Source organism: Neovison vison, chromosome 11, assembly GCF_020171115.1.
Source record: "Neovison vison isolate M4711 chromosome 11, ASM_NN_V1, whole genome shotgun sequence".
Taxonomy (NCBI): Eukaryota; Metazoa; Chordata; class Mammalia; order Carnivora; family Mustelidae; genus Neogale; species Neogale vison.
Window position 1 is genome coordinate 5,316,870 of NC_058101.1, and position 15,441 is coordinate 5,332,310.

Below are 15,441 nucleotides of genomic sequence, written 5' to 3' on the forward strand. Positions count from 1 at the left end.
TATAAAATAAACAGAAAAACAAGACAAGGTGTAGGAGACTACAGCTACCTGACCTAGTGCTGGAAATTTTCTTAAGGCATACTAAATGAAAGTTCTTACCCTGCAAGAAACACATCTTGCTCTTGCTTAATTCTAAGTGTAAAGAAGGAACTTTCTTTGGTTCCTTAGTGCTCAACTATCTCTTTGGTTCTTCAGCTCTTGGTGAGGTGGCACCTGGGTGGTTCATTTGGTTAAGCATCCAGCTCTTGGTCTCAGCTCAGGTCGTGAGATGAAGCCTTGTGTCTGGCTCCGCATTCAGCTTGAAGTCTGCTTAGGACACCCCCTCCCTCTTCCCGTGCCTCCCTCCCCCGATGTGTGCACATGCGCACACTCTCTCTCTCTCTTAAATAAGTAAATATGAAAAAAACAAAAAGCAAACGATTGGTGAAGCTGAAATGATAAAATTCAAGAGTATGACCTAAGTGTCAAGGAAGGGAGTATTAGTTCTAAGTATATATTTTGTTTAGGGAACCTCATTTATTTTTCTGAACTTTTTGAGACCACAGATATTAAAAACCTGATACTTCAAGAAGATTGGGAAGCTGTAAAGTCAAAAGTGAGGTGATACAATCATTAATTATACCAATTAGAAAGATAGGTGTTTGTGCTTGAGAAGAGGGCACTGCCCCTTCAACTATTGAAGGCATAGATGGAAGACTTAATAAACTACATAATTGTTCAGGATTCATTTTAAATGAAGAAAAATCAGTAACCAAACATGTATTTTAATAAGAAGTTGACTGAACCTGTGATCTTTGCCAAGAGACTAAGAAAAATCAGAGGCTTGGTGAAAATGCTAAGAATGGTATTTTAAATACCATGCACTTAAAGAAAGGGATATACCCATTGTGGATTGTGTAATCATTAATTGAGGATCGAGGTATAGAACAGATGTACCCCTTCTATTTTACTTTTATGATCTCTATAGAGAATTGTCTTCAAAGTGGAGACTAAGACCAGGCGAAGAGGAAATTGGTAAGGCAAGAGAGTCACTAAACTGCCTGAACTAGTTAGGTTTCCAAATCAAGATAATGATATCCCATGGTACTAAAAAATCTTGTGAAAATATGCCTGCAGAACTGGCATGGGCGATCTATTGTGAATGTTGCAGTGCCGGAGAAGTTCCTAGGATACTGAAGATGAACAAACGACCTCATTTTTCAAAAAGATAAGGCAGTTTGGTGTTCTCTTATGGAAGGGAACAGGGAAGAAATTGGGCAGAGAACAGAGGTGTGTAGCAGGCCTCACAGCTTCAGCGGACCCCACCTGTAGTTTTGGAGCTGGAATGGCCTGTCAGAGTTAACCCAGGAGGGACCAAAATCCCTAAACTTTTATGTTTTGCTTTAGATTTATAAATGGACGTACGCCACTCCTAGAAGTACTTGACCTTGGGTGATGTAGCTCTCTGCAGCTAGAGAAATTCCTGAAAGATTGATGAGGAATCTGGACAGTGTGTTTCCATATTCACCCCTTTGAAGAATTTTTGCAGATTTTAGGACTAATATGTATCATAATATGTATTATGATAGGTATATCACAAGTCTGGATACAAAGTAGATCCTCAGTAATGGGCAGCATGTATTATTTTTATTACTGGTTCTGTCCTATTGAGAATTTTGATTATTTCAGAGAAGACCAATATGTATACCTAACATTTATGAAAACCAAAAATGGTAGGGATATTTAATCTTCTGGGGGAAAAAAGAATGAAATTTCAAAGTGTCCTTAATCAGTAATTTCTCTGACATCAGCAGTAGCAACTTTTTTCTAGATAGGTCTCCTGAGTCAAGGGAAACAAAAACTAAAATAAACTTTTGGGACTATATCAAAGTAAAAAGTTTTTGCACAGCTAAGGAAATAACAGAACTAAAAGGCAAACTACAGAATGAGGAAAAGTATTTGCAAATGACATATCAAATAAAGGGTTAGTATCCAAATATATAAAGAACTTACACAACTCCACACCTAAAAAACAAATAATCCAATTAAAAGATGGGTAGGAGACATGAACAGACATTTCTCAAAGAAGACATACAGATGGCCAGTGGGCTTATGAAGAGATACTCATTGTCATTTATAAGGGAAGTACAAGTTAAAACTACAATGAGATATCACCTCACACCTGTCAGAATGGCTAAAATCAACAACATAAAGAAGATGTGGTCCATATATACAATGAAATATTATGCCTCCATCAGAAAGGATGAATACTCAACTTTTGTATCAACATGGATGGGAGTGGAAGAGATTATGTTGAGTGAAATAAGTCAAGTAGAGAAAGTCAATTATCATATGGCTTCACTTACTTGTGGAGCATAAGGAATGACATGGAGACATTGGGAGATGGAAAGGAGAAGTAGGTTGGGGGAAATCGGAGGGGGAGACAAACCATGAGAGACTGTGGACTCTGAGAAACAAACTGAGGGTTTTGGGGGGGGTGGGGGGAATGGGTGAGCCTAGAGGTGGGTATTATGGAGGGCATTTATGGCATGGAGCACTGGGTGTGGTTCTAAGCATTGAATTCCGGAACACTGAAAAAAAAAATAAAATGAAATAAGTAATAGCTCAAATCAAGAAGTAATTTAAATGTCTACTACAGAATGTTAAATAAATTATGGTGAATCTGTATGGTGGACTATAATACAATCATAAATATTAAATTTAAATAATATTTAATTTTATAAGTCCTTATCCCTGATAGAGTATTAATTAATAAACCAAAATATAAAATTATGGAGTATTATAATTGTATAAAAATATTTGTATGCAGATGCATGGGGAAAAGTCAGTGGGAAATATATTGACTTAGTGGGGATATTTGGTTGCAGGTAAATTTAATTGGTTAAATTTTCTTTATATTTTTCCTTGTTCCCAAGTCTGTATAATACATTTATTGTATGGTCATTTTTTTCCACTTATTTTTTTTATTTTTTACAAGATTTTATTATTTATTTGTCAGAGAGAAAGAGAGAGAGAGAGAGCGAGCACAGGCAGACAGAGAGGCAGGCAGAGGCAGAGGGAGAAGCAGGCTCCCCCCCGAGCAAGGAGCCTGATGCAGGACTTGATCCCAGGACGCCGGGATCATGACCCGAGCCGAAGGCAGGCGCTTAACCAACTGAGCCGCCCAGGTGTTCCATCCACTTATTTGTTCTTAAGCATCTATGGAATGCAGGACTGGTTTAAGAGTGAAAAAGTCCAGGAAATTTTGGTTGTGTCTTGGTTCTTCTTTGGGTTATAATTAATATTTCCCCAAATGCAGTTTCAATCTTTATTAACAGAAATACAGTTTATTTTTTTTTATTTTTTAAAAGATTTTATTTATTTATTTGACAGAGTTCACAAGTAGGCAGAGAGGCAGGCAGAGAGAGAGAGAGGAGGAAGCAGGCTCCCCGCGGAGCAGAGAGCCCGATGTTGGACTCGATCCCAGGACCCCGGGATCATGACCTGAGCCGAAGGCAGAGGCTTTAACCCACTGAGCCACCCAGGCGCCCCCAGAAATACAGTTTAAAATGAAGAAGGCACTAGTTCATTTATGCCCCATTCTAGGTACTGTACCTTGGGTAAACTTGAGTTGTTCAAATGAACATATATGTCCTATATCATATAAAGAATTGGCCATTTCTTAGGAAAGGTGTAGTGGAGTGATATTTAAAGTAGTGTAAAGTTATGCTAATTTTTATTCTGTATTCTTTTAAAGAAAATATCGATCTAGGTTCAGTGAAGAAAGGCACAGGGAAACAAATTTTAGTTAAGACATTTCTAATTATTAGATGCCCCCTTCCCTCACAATGGCCTGACTTTGGTAGAAGTAAAATATTCCAATACTAAACACGTTACCATTAAGCAGGATTTTTACACTTTCCTACAAGGTTCCTGTAAATAAGCCTTAAGAGTTCTGTAAATATTTAGAATATATTTCAAAAACTAAACACAATTAATTAAACTATAACTTTAAAACAACGTATTCACTCAAATGTTTCAAGTACCAAATTTTAACACTTGGAAATTAGTATCATGTTTCAAAGGTGCTACCTAATTGACTTGTTTTTGTGCAGACCTCTGAATCAAGTTTGTTCCTGCTTGCTTAGGTTTTCTGAGTTCAAGGTCAGTCAGTTATTTACTAATAATATCTGTGTGTCTCTGTGAATCAGGATTTTTTTTAAAGATTTTTTTATTTATTTGACAGAGGGAGACACAGAGAGAGAGGGAGCAGAAGCAAGGGGAGTGGGAGAGGGAGAAGCAGGCTTCCTGTGGAGCAGGGAGCTCCATATGGGGCTCAATCCCAGGACCCTGGGATCATGACCTGAGCCTATGGCCGACACTTACGACTGAGCCACCCAGGTGCCCATCTGTGAATCAGGAGTTTTGTTAATACTCTATAACTAAAACAAAAATACAGAAAGAAACTGGATACAGAGGTGGATATAAGATTATAATTATCAGTACCCTCTGATTTAATATTTTTATATTCATCAAAACAGATTCATTGTTTTCAGTGACTGATTTATTTGAACAATACTATTTTGTTTTATGTATGTGAATTTTACCAGAAACTATTTGAAAAAGATACCTATTGCCTAGGTGTTTGGAAAAGTCTGATATGGAGAATGGTCTTATCTACCTATAGAACATATTTTGAATCTTCCTTCTTCTCTATTCTCTTGTCTTAGTCCAAGCCACCATCATCTGTCATTTATACAACCTCAAAAACTTTGTTCGATCTCACTTCAGCTCCTATAATCATTCTCCACAAAGTAGCTGGAGTGATCTTAAAATTTAAAGTAATACCATGTCCTTGCTTAGAACCTTCCATTGTTGCCTTTCGTCTTTAACATAATTTCATACCCTTCCATTCTCTTCCATCCCACAAACATGCAAAGGTCTTTGCTGCCTGAGGATCTTTGCTTCTTCCTTAACCTGGAATGCTCTTAATTCCATTCTTCACCCTGGGAACTCCTCATCCTTCATGTTTCAGTTTAAATGTCACCTCGTTAAAGTAAAGGTGAAAACTGTGCTCCTTTTTATCACTCTGGGTTAGAAATAAGCATTTGACCTGACTTTATTCTTCTCCGCATGAGAAGTGGGGCAGGGAGAGGAGTACGATTTTATCTAGCACAGTGGCCTGCAGCATAGTCAGATTTTAGTTTATATTTATGAAGATATGAGCGCATGCTTCTGTTTCAAAGCTGGGGGAGGATGAGATGGAAGCCTGTTGAAAGAGTGAAGGTGTCTTCTCGCCACATACTATTTAGTGAAAATAGTATGTTTAGTTAGTTTTGGCCATTTATAGTTTATAGTTTATAGTTATATATGGCCATTTATAGTTTGGCCATTTATAAATATTTTACAGATCTAATAAAACTAGGCTAAAAGAGTTGTTAAATGGCTTGACCCAAAGCAGTGTGACTTTTTCATATGTATGTCATCAGTATGACTATGTCAGGACTACACTCAATTCTGTTAAGTCCTATAAATCTACGATTATTAATTTGGAAGTAAAGAAAGAAAATACTATCCATGTAGAAACTGTGGTCACATGGAGAGCCATTTTTCACCTTCTAGAAGCTGTTCCCCTGAAGCCTTACATACATGTAATGCCAGCTTTTTAGTAAAGGCCAGGTAGAAAAATTGCCTTCTTAGTTGAGATAAGGGTGTGACAAATTGAATAAAACGGCAAACAGGGTAGGTAGATTTTACTCTGTTCTTTGTCATTAATCTGCTGAGTTAAGGTTGTGTTCACCTTTAAATGCCAGAAAGTTCTAACAGCAGTTTAAAGAAATGAAAGAAGGGCACTTTTTTCGCACAAGTCCAGATATGGTAGTCTAGAACTGCTTCATCTGCTTCCCAGTCCATAATGGGTTGGCTTTTGCCCTCCTACTGCTTACCACAGGGATAAAGCCATAAAAAGACATATGCCTTTGCTAGATGACACTTCGAAGAAAGTTTTTAATCACACGTCTTACGTCTCACTGGCGGAAATTCATCACATGTCCCCTTGCAGATGGAAAATGACTAGGGAGACAGTGAATAGTGTGTATCTTGTGCTCCATCATCTAATGTCTTTTAGCACGATAGTCCAAGTACCTAACACCTAATACTAATTAATGCATTGTGCCTTTTAGATTTACCTTGGTGCAAAAGCATACAGTGGAATTTAACCAGGTGGCAATGGCTAATTCAGATGGATCCGAAGCTATGCTGAACAGAGTGATGACAAAAGATAATATTGGTGTCGCTGTGGTATTAGAGGTCCACAAAGAACTATTTGGAACAGGTGAGTGCCATTTAAAATATTCTTACTAAAAATAACCACCATCTTGTGCTTTCCTTTTCAGACAAGTGCGTAGACTCCGCCTTATTTGTTGCACAGTGATTTTTTGGTCTTTGAGGAAAGTTAGGGGGAGATGAGCTGGAAAATAACACTAATTATGTAAACCATCATATATATATCTAGGGATATTACTTACCAGATAATCTGTAAAAAGGAAAGTCTTTAATATGCCATTATTTCGAAAAGGTTATTTGAAGTAGGAAATGCTGAATTTGGAAATTATGATGAGTTGGTTCTCTTTTTAGCCATATTTTTAGCTTCTTGAGTGTGAAATCTTTTGTCTTTAAGGTTAAGTACTTGGCAAGTTTTCTCTAATTTCTTTGTTATATCTCAGTCATTGTCAGGGTAAGAGCGGGATCTTTTATCTACCTGGTACTTAGCTTTTGCATTTTAGATTATTTATAGCTTCTTTCAAAGTCTGAAACTCATTATGTACTTTGCATATCGAGACCTTTTTTTCCCCTTTATCCTGCCTGCCTTTGCACATTTCATTGTTTACTTAATTAGTATATTTTAGGCAAGAACAAGGAGAAGATGTTAAGACCACATTAGGGCTTTATTTTTAAACTTTTTTTCTGTTCTTACTGTAGAAGAAAAGATGTTTGCCTTGAGTATTGATTTGAATTATTCAGACCATGCCTATCTGTCAAACCTCCCTTTTCTCTTTGTTATTTTATCCATCATCAGATAATCTTTGATAAGATATTTAAAATTTTTCTTCTTTTTTGGTCTTTCCATTTTTACCTACTTTTATGTCCTTTCCAGTCTTACTCTTTTCAAAAGTTAGTTACCTCTTTTTTTAGTAACTTCAATTCATGAAAATTGAATTTCTTTTGGAGTTTTATTCTTCTTTTAGTATTCAGAAAAGTAATTAGAAATTATACAGCAGATACTTTCACATTTTGAAATATGGCTTTTATTCCTACAAGAGGAATTTAATGTAGAAGGTCCTGATGGCTTCATTGTTTTTAATAGTTCTTAGTATTTAATATAGTGAACATTTAATGTACAGCCAGAAGTGACACTACATAATTTCTAGGAAAAGAGTGGAGCATAGAGAATTTTGGCTATAAGATTTTATCTTGTCAAATTGCTTTAAAAATGACCTTCTATATTTGTAAGTCATATATCCAATAAGGGGTTAATATCCAAAATATGTAAATAACTCATAAAGCTCAATAGCAAGAAAAATGAACAATCAGATTAAAATATGGGCAGAGTGTCTGAATAGACATTTTTCTAGGGAAGACAGAGATGACCAACAGGCACATGAAGAGATGCTCAACATCACTAATCATCAGGGAGATGGAAATCAGAACCACAATGAGCTATCACCTCATGCCTGTTAATATGGCTATTATCAAAAGGACAAGAAATGACAGGTCTTGGTGAGGCTATGGAGAAAAGAGAACTCTTGCACATTGTTGGTGGGAATGCAAACTGGTGCAACTGCTGTGAACACAGTATGGAGGTTCCACAAAAAATTAAAAATGAAAATACTAACTTGAAAAGAGATATACACCCCCATGTTATTGCGTCATTATTTACAATAGCCGTGGCATGAAAGCAGCCTGTGTGTCCCATCAACAGATGAGTGGATAAAGAAAAGGTTATATATATACCCAGTGAATACTGTTCAGCTATAAAAAAAAAAAAAGTCTGCCATTTGTATTGATGTGGATGGACCTTGAGGGAGTTATGCTAGATGGAATAAGTCAGAGAAAGTGAAATATTATATATCCTCACTTATATCTGGAATCTGAAAAACAAAACGAATGAACCATGACCGCAAAACCAGAGTCACAGATACAGAGAATCTAGAGTGGTGGTGGCCAGAGGGGAGAGGGATTAGGGAACGGGGAAAAAGAGCGAAGGCGATCAAGAGGAGCAAACTTCCACTTATAAATAAGTCATGGGGATATAATGTATGGCATGAGGGAAGTGCACGTGAAAGTTGATGAGAAAGTAAACCCCGGGGCGCCTGGGTGGCTCAGTGGGTTAAAGCCTCTGCCTTCAGTTCAGGTCATGATCCCAGGGTCCTGAGATCAAGCCCCGCATCGGGCTCTCTGCTCAGCAGGGAGCCTGCTTCCCCCCCTCTCTCTGCCTGCCTCTCTGCCTTCTTGTGATCTCTATCAAATAAATAAATAAAATCTTTAAAAAAAAAAAAAAAGAAAGAAAGTAAATCCCAAGAGTTAACTTTATATGGTGACAGATGGTAACTCATTTCGCAATGTATGTAAACATTGAATCATTATGTTGTACATCTGAAAGCAATGTAATGTCAATTATACCTCAATAGAATTTTTTTTAAATGTCTACTTCTGTCACATATAGCAGACACTTCAGTTACTTGTTTATACTCAACATTTGCTTCTCCCTCTGCCTCTGCCTGCCTCTCTGTCTGCCTGTGCTCGCTCTCTCTCCCTCTCTATCTCTGACAAATAAATAAAATCTTAAAAAAAAAAATGAACTGAAGATAATTATATCTTAGTAAGGTGAAAGGAAACTTAATTTTATCAAAACAGTAGACTTAAAAATTTGGTCTTTTTCTGCATGCAGAGTTTTATATTTTCAATAGAAAAATTTAAGAGACATTTCTACGGATTTTTTTTTGTAGTTTTAAGATTTTATTTAAATTCCAGTTAGTTAAAATACAGTGTAATATTAGTTTCAGAAATTCCAGTTAGTTAAAATACAGTGTAATATTAGTTTCAGGTGTAGAGTTTAATGATTCATCACGTACTTAAAACACTTATCACTAGTGCCCTCCTTAATACCTATCACCCATTTTGCCCATCCCCTTCACCTCCCTCGCACCCCACAACCTCAGTGTGTTCTCTATAGTTCAGAGTCTGTTTTCTGGTTTGCCTCTCTTTTTCCCCCATGTTCATTATCTTTTTTTCCCCTTAAATTCCACATATGAATGAAATAATACAGTATTTGTGTTTCTCTGACTTAGTTCATGTAGCAGTATACTCTCCAATTCCACGTCACTGCAAATGGCAAGATTTCATTCTTTCTGACAGCTGAGTAATATTCCTCTGTGTGTGTGTGTGTGTGTGTGTTTGTGTATACAAATCACATCTTTACCCATTCATCAATAGGTGGACATTTGGGCTTTCCCCATGATTTGGCTATTGTAGATAATGCTGCTATAAACATTGGGGTGCATGAATCCCTTAGAAGAACTACTTTTGAATCCTTTGGCTGAATACCTTATAGCACAATTGCTGGATCATAGTGTAGTTCTATAGAAATTTTAATAGAAAATGAATTGTGCATGTTTACTAATACTGCAATAGTGCAAAAGTATATAAAATAAAAAGTAAATTCCTTATTCATACTCTCTAGGAGTAGCTCTTGCTAATTTCTTACTTTCATTACTAATAGAGACTGTATGTATATGTATGTATGTATAGTTTAAATGGCCTCATACCATGCACATTGAACTTTGTGCTTTCAGTATTTTATGGATGTCTTTCTCTGTACCTGTTAACCAAGTTTAATTTTTACAATTTTTAATGTATTGTCTACTTTGTTTCCCATTTTGACAGCTAATACTGTGTTAATCCTTACTTTGACAAAATTTATAAAGCAATTTTAGGGGGAAGAAAGAACCTTTTTTAGTTGAATATTTCACTTTCCAAAGGAACCTAAGTACCAAAAAAGTTAAGCATTCCAACACCAAAATAAACAGTAAAAAAGTCAGGTCCAAAAACTGTGTCCAGATTTTTGAGGGCACACTATTCCTGTGTCTCCTTTTAAAAATTACTCTCTTTGGGTCTTTAGTATGAATTTGTTTTGGTAGGAAATTTTCTTACTTACTTAATTTGTTTAAGTTAATATAGTGTTATTACCTTTTATTGATCCATCACTGATGTGCTCAGGAAATGCAAGGTGAGTGAGTACTGGGCAGTGGGAAGAATTTAAATTAAGGTTTAGGTCATTCAAATAACTGAAAACCTGCCTCACTAAGTGATTGTGATCTTTAAATGACAGAGGTATTTAAAGTTCTTGTTTACATCAAGAACTCAGCAAGTCAAGGAACTATAATCAAATGTTGATTGTATCATGATATAATTCTTAACTTGGGTATATAGAGCAGAAGTTGGCAAACTTTTTCTGTAAAGGGCCAGGAAGTTAACATTTTAGTCTCTGTGGGCCACATACAGTCTCTTTCACAGTCTTTCAAAGATATTTTTGTAGACTCCTTTGAAAATGTAAAACCAGGGTTAGCTCATCCAGGCTGTACAGAAACAGATGGTGGGCCAGATTTAGCCTGGGGCTGCGTTTGTCTACCCTGATCTAGAGGAGTAATTCCCATGTTGGGATTACCAGAATCTTAGCATTTTAGCTTCTAAGAACTACATTATGAGATAAAATGGAAGATACAGATTAATGGAAAAAAAAAATAAGGGGCTATGGGCTTTTGGGAGAAAACCTTAAGATAATTGCTTTTTTGATACATAAAGCATAATCTTACCCTCTTGTTTCAAATGTTTGAATTTAGGTATGAAGCCTATTCATGCTGCAGACAAACAGCTGCTTATAGTGGCGAATGCCCACATGCATTGGGACCCAGAGTATTCTGATGTGAAACTCATCCAGACCATGATGTTTGTCTCAGAGGTTAAAAACATTCTGGAGAAAGCCTCTAGTAGGCCTGGCAGCCCAACCGCAGATCCTAATTCCATCCCGCTGGTGCTATGTGCAGATCTTAACTCATTGCCAGATTCAGGTATTTATAACATCATTTCCTCATTCCTTTCAGTTTTGCTTTAACAGCTAGTTGAAGGGCTAGCTAGCTCCCAACTTCTGAGTGAATTTCTCTTTCAGATGAAGGGAGTGTATTAGTATGCATCCAGGGATGATAGGACCTAGGGTAATTGAAAGTTTAATATAGAAGCTATTAACACAAATGTGTATGGGGTTAAGGTACACAAAATAAGGGGTGGTGCAGTCCTCTGCTACTAAGGGAATTAGGACCTTTACCACATCTACACCTAAAGGTTTAGAAAATGGTAGGAAATTTTATCATAACTTGGAAAAAGTAGTTATAAGAAGAGGATTATATAGTAGGAGTGCAGGCAAAGTCATCAGTAAGATGGGAGTCTCACTGTGCTCTCCTGCTAGTCTGCCCATGACCAAATCCAAGCAGCAGGTAGAGTGGGAGGAGGGGTTGCAATTGATGACGTCAGCCTCGTGAGGCATGGAGTGCAGTGGAGGAGGCAACCAGGGAATATTCAGCACGGGTAGTTTAATAGGGTTGCAACTTTTCAGTGAATTCATTAAGATCAATTACTAATATTTGGTGCAGAAGACTGATCCATGTTCTCCTTGGATGTGACATTACTTCTAGAGCTCCACTAAACTACTTTATGTCCTAACTTACATTATTTTAGATCTATGGAAAAATTAATTTCTGCATTTTAGATATTAAACTTCAATGTAAAACATTTAAGTATTACTGTTTTGCTATTACTAAATTTTTTATATGTTTAATAAGCTATTTTAAATTGTTTACTCTCTCAACAGTAAATGTGACATAATGCAAATACTTGCAGTTGGAAACTCATAAGTCACAAATCTAGAAAATATCTTTACTTTTTCTCCTCAGTAAATAAATGTTGTCTTCAATAAATACTTGTCTTCAGCACCTAACTCAATTGGCACCTTAACCGTGTTTTCCTTTCATAGTCCTTCTTTTGAGTTGAATGCTCTCAAGTACAAGTTTCTCCTGCTTCGTTTGCTTTCTTTAAGCCGGGGAGCTGTCATGTGACAGTACAGCATGGTGAGCTGCTTTTGCAGCCAGACTGTCAGGGTTGGAACCTGGTTCTACCACTTACAAGTGCAGTCTCTGAGTTCCTCATTTTTAAATAAGGGGATAACAATTTCATCCACCACATAAAGTTGTTTATGAGGTTTAAGTGTATAAAGCACTTGGAACAGTGCCCAACATGTAGTAAGTGCTAGATAAGTGCTTTTCACATATTCACAGTACTGATAACTGCTCATCACTTAACTCATGATACGTTGCTGTCATTCCTGATCACAGACAGAAGGAGATGGCTAACAGTCTTCACTAATCATCATCACAAGGGTTCTGATATATTTCTCATATTTGCTTGTTAAATGGAAGCAATGTATTTTTCGAATGCTTCTACTCTTTTTAGCTCTTTATACATACCTAATATTTTTGACCAAGTAGCATACAATGCCCCTTATAGTATGAAACGGAAAGAGCCTCACTATAGTGCAAAATAAAGAATATTTTCTACCTAACCTAAACATAAAAGTGTTGAAGATCCAAAATCTGTTTTTGTTGTAAATGACTTTTTATTATGTATGCTGTATTTTACATATTCCCAAAGTTGTTAATTGACTGCATAGATTAGTGAAATACTAACGAGATATAGTGGTTTAGGATAATATTCTAAAAGCCTTCAGGGTTAAGACCTTCTTAGTGAATGCCACCTTGGGCTCAGGGAATCCTCTTTAGCTTGAAGAACCATTAAGAAACCTGAAGATATTTCTGGATGATCCTGATACTTTGTTATGAAATAGGGAAATACTCTTCAGTCTGATTTAACCATATGAAATTGTTGGTGTTTGATTTTTTTTTTTCTTTTTAGCAGTGACAACCAGAAAAAGGCAATTGCATATGGCTCAACCTAATTAAATCATCCCGAACCTGGTATATCCACCTGACAACAAAATTTTGGTCATAAAGTCTTATAGATGGTCTAAAATGCTAAATGATAGTATTCCTTCCTTCTTTACTCTACTAGGTGTCGTGGAATATTTGAGCAATGGAGGAGTAGCTGACAACCATAAAGACTTCAAGGAGCTAAGGTACAATGAGTGTCTTATGAACTTCAGCTGCAATGGCAAGAATGGGAGCTCAGAAGGGAGAATCACACACGGCTTCCAGCTGAAGAGCGCCTATGAAAATAACTTGATGCCTTACACCAATTACACCTTTGATTTCAAAGTGAGTGACCCCCTCTGGGCTGACACAGAACTTATTTCAAATACAAACATAGGACAAGAAAGATAAATATTATTTATAATGCTTACTTGTATAATCTCCGGGAATTTTTAGATTCTCAAAATGTCTTGACTAAGTATGCTTCTAAATGTCAGGAGATTTATTAGCTTTGTTTGTTTGTTTGTTTGTTTTTTTGTTATTACTGATTTGAGAACATTTTTAAACCTTCAAACTTTCACATTTGAAGTAATACTGATAAATAACAAAAACTTCCAAAATGCTTAGTTCAGAACACTTTATATTTATTAATATTGTTAACCTTCACTTGTCCATACCATCCCTAACTTTCAGTAAGGATCTAAATAATAAGCAACCTGATATGGGTATATGGGTGATTTGATCTTGAATGGGTTTACATAATAGTCTCTCAAAATTTTCTTTGTACTTTCCATTAATGTCTTATTTATCTTTAAATTTTCTAAGTTTCTTTGGGAGATGGGGTTAGAGATGGTTGTACTTAGGGTCTAATTAATATATATATATATATATATCCACATAGTCAAATTAATATATTCCCAGGCAGTGGAACACTCCAGCTTAATGAAAGAAAAAGAAAGATATTTTTTCAAAATGAAAAAATTTAGAGGACCCATTGTACAAGACAAATTGTTCTTTAGAAAGATTGATTGTAGTGGTTTTCTGTAGGTAAGATTACTTTCCCTTTGCCAATTATCTGATCAGTCTTTCTGACTGTATGTAACTCCTCCATTGTACCTCTGTTTGACTTTGTGGCACTTCAGGCATCTATACTAAAATCTTATGCTATCTTGAAAAAAATGCAGATATTAGAAAGTGGTTTCATGTAAGAAGCCTAGAGGGAATATAATAAAAATACCAAAGGAAGTTTTCAAAATGGCCTTTCACATCTCCAATAACCATTTTATATTTTTGGTGCTTGTTAGCCCCCTTTTAAGGGACAAATAGGAAAAAGGGAAATCTGTGTGATGTTATTAGTTGACTTTTGTGATCATGAGGTGAAGGAAAAAATTGTCTAGAGTGAATTGAATCTAATTTTAGTATTTTTGCTGTTAGAGTAGTTAGTACTATCCCAAGTGATAATTCATTTTATTCAGATCACTCATACGCAGTCATGGGCTGGTAGACATCTAGTAACCAGCTTTCTGAGAAAAAGAAACACTAACTCCAGGTGCTTGCTGGTTTCTGTGGTGTAAGTATTCCCATTCTGGTAGATTTCAAGCTCCCAGCATAATACCATTCAATTCAGAGTGGGGATGAGGCACTAAGAAAGCAGGTACTCTCTGACTGTAGCACACCCCTGCTCTTGTGCAACCTCAAAGGAAAACCTCTAGGCTTCATGGCACATGGTTTACCATAGGTTAATTTCTATCCCTGTGACTCTAGTGATATGTAATACATCTCTGCCGGCACAACCCAGAATATCTGAATTAAAGTTCCCCACAATAAATGTTTAATAATTTTGCAGCTCTTATTGCTGTTTTCCTATGCCTATGGTTAAAAAGACCAAATCATTTCCATCACATCTAGGCTTTGATAAATGTTATTTTTCCTTGTCCATCAATGGAAATTAGAGAAACAAAATTTGGGATATTAATCTGAGCCATCTTTCTTAACCATCTGAATTGTTTTAAAATCCTTTGTTGATACTTCTTCAAAAGATTTTACATGTGTTAATAATTGAATCAAATATCTTAACCATTTTCATTGTCCAAGGAAGTACATGTAAAGAACCAAAAGTGCGTGTGTGACTCAAGAGTGTTTGATGTTTGAGTATGTGGATGGGATGAGACAGAAGGATAGAGCTGTAAATCCGTGAGAGACAGGTGCACATGGGAAGAGAAATGCACTGGCTGACTTGATAGATAGATGGGTAGGATGGGAAGTGACTGGAAAGATAGGATGAGCAGAGGAAAAACTGGGCCCACCTAACAACAGAGAATGAAGCTTTTAGTCCAAATGACAGTGAGTGTTTCAATTTTATGTAAAGTGTTTTATGCCATCCTATTATTAAAGCCAATCAGTAAAAAAAGGTTAGGTAACATAA

The 15,441-nt window shown here is 36.3% G+C and overlaps 1 protein-coding gene across 3 annotated transcripts in view; it reads left to right on the forward strand.

Moving 5' to 3' along the window:
• CNOT6L (CCR4-NOT transcription complex subunit 6 like) overlaps nucleotides 1-15,441 on the forward strand; it is a 123,508-nt gene that overhangs the window by 94,077 nt on the left and 13,990 nt on the right. For all 3 annotated transcript variants that reach the window (XM_044225808.1, XM_044225809.1, XM_044225807.1), the window contains exons 9-11: nucleotides 6,162-6,313; nucleotides 10,881-11,108; nucleotides 13,159-13,361. In XM_044225808.1, coding sequence (XP_044081743.1) covers nucleotides 6,162-6,313; nucleotides 10,881-11,108; nucleotides 13,159-13,361 — 583 coding nt within the window. The remainder of the gene's footprint in view (nucleotides 1-6,161; nucleotides 6,314-10,880; nucleotides 11,109-13,158; nucleotides 13,362-15,441) is intronic.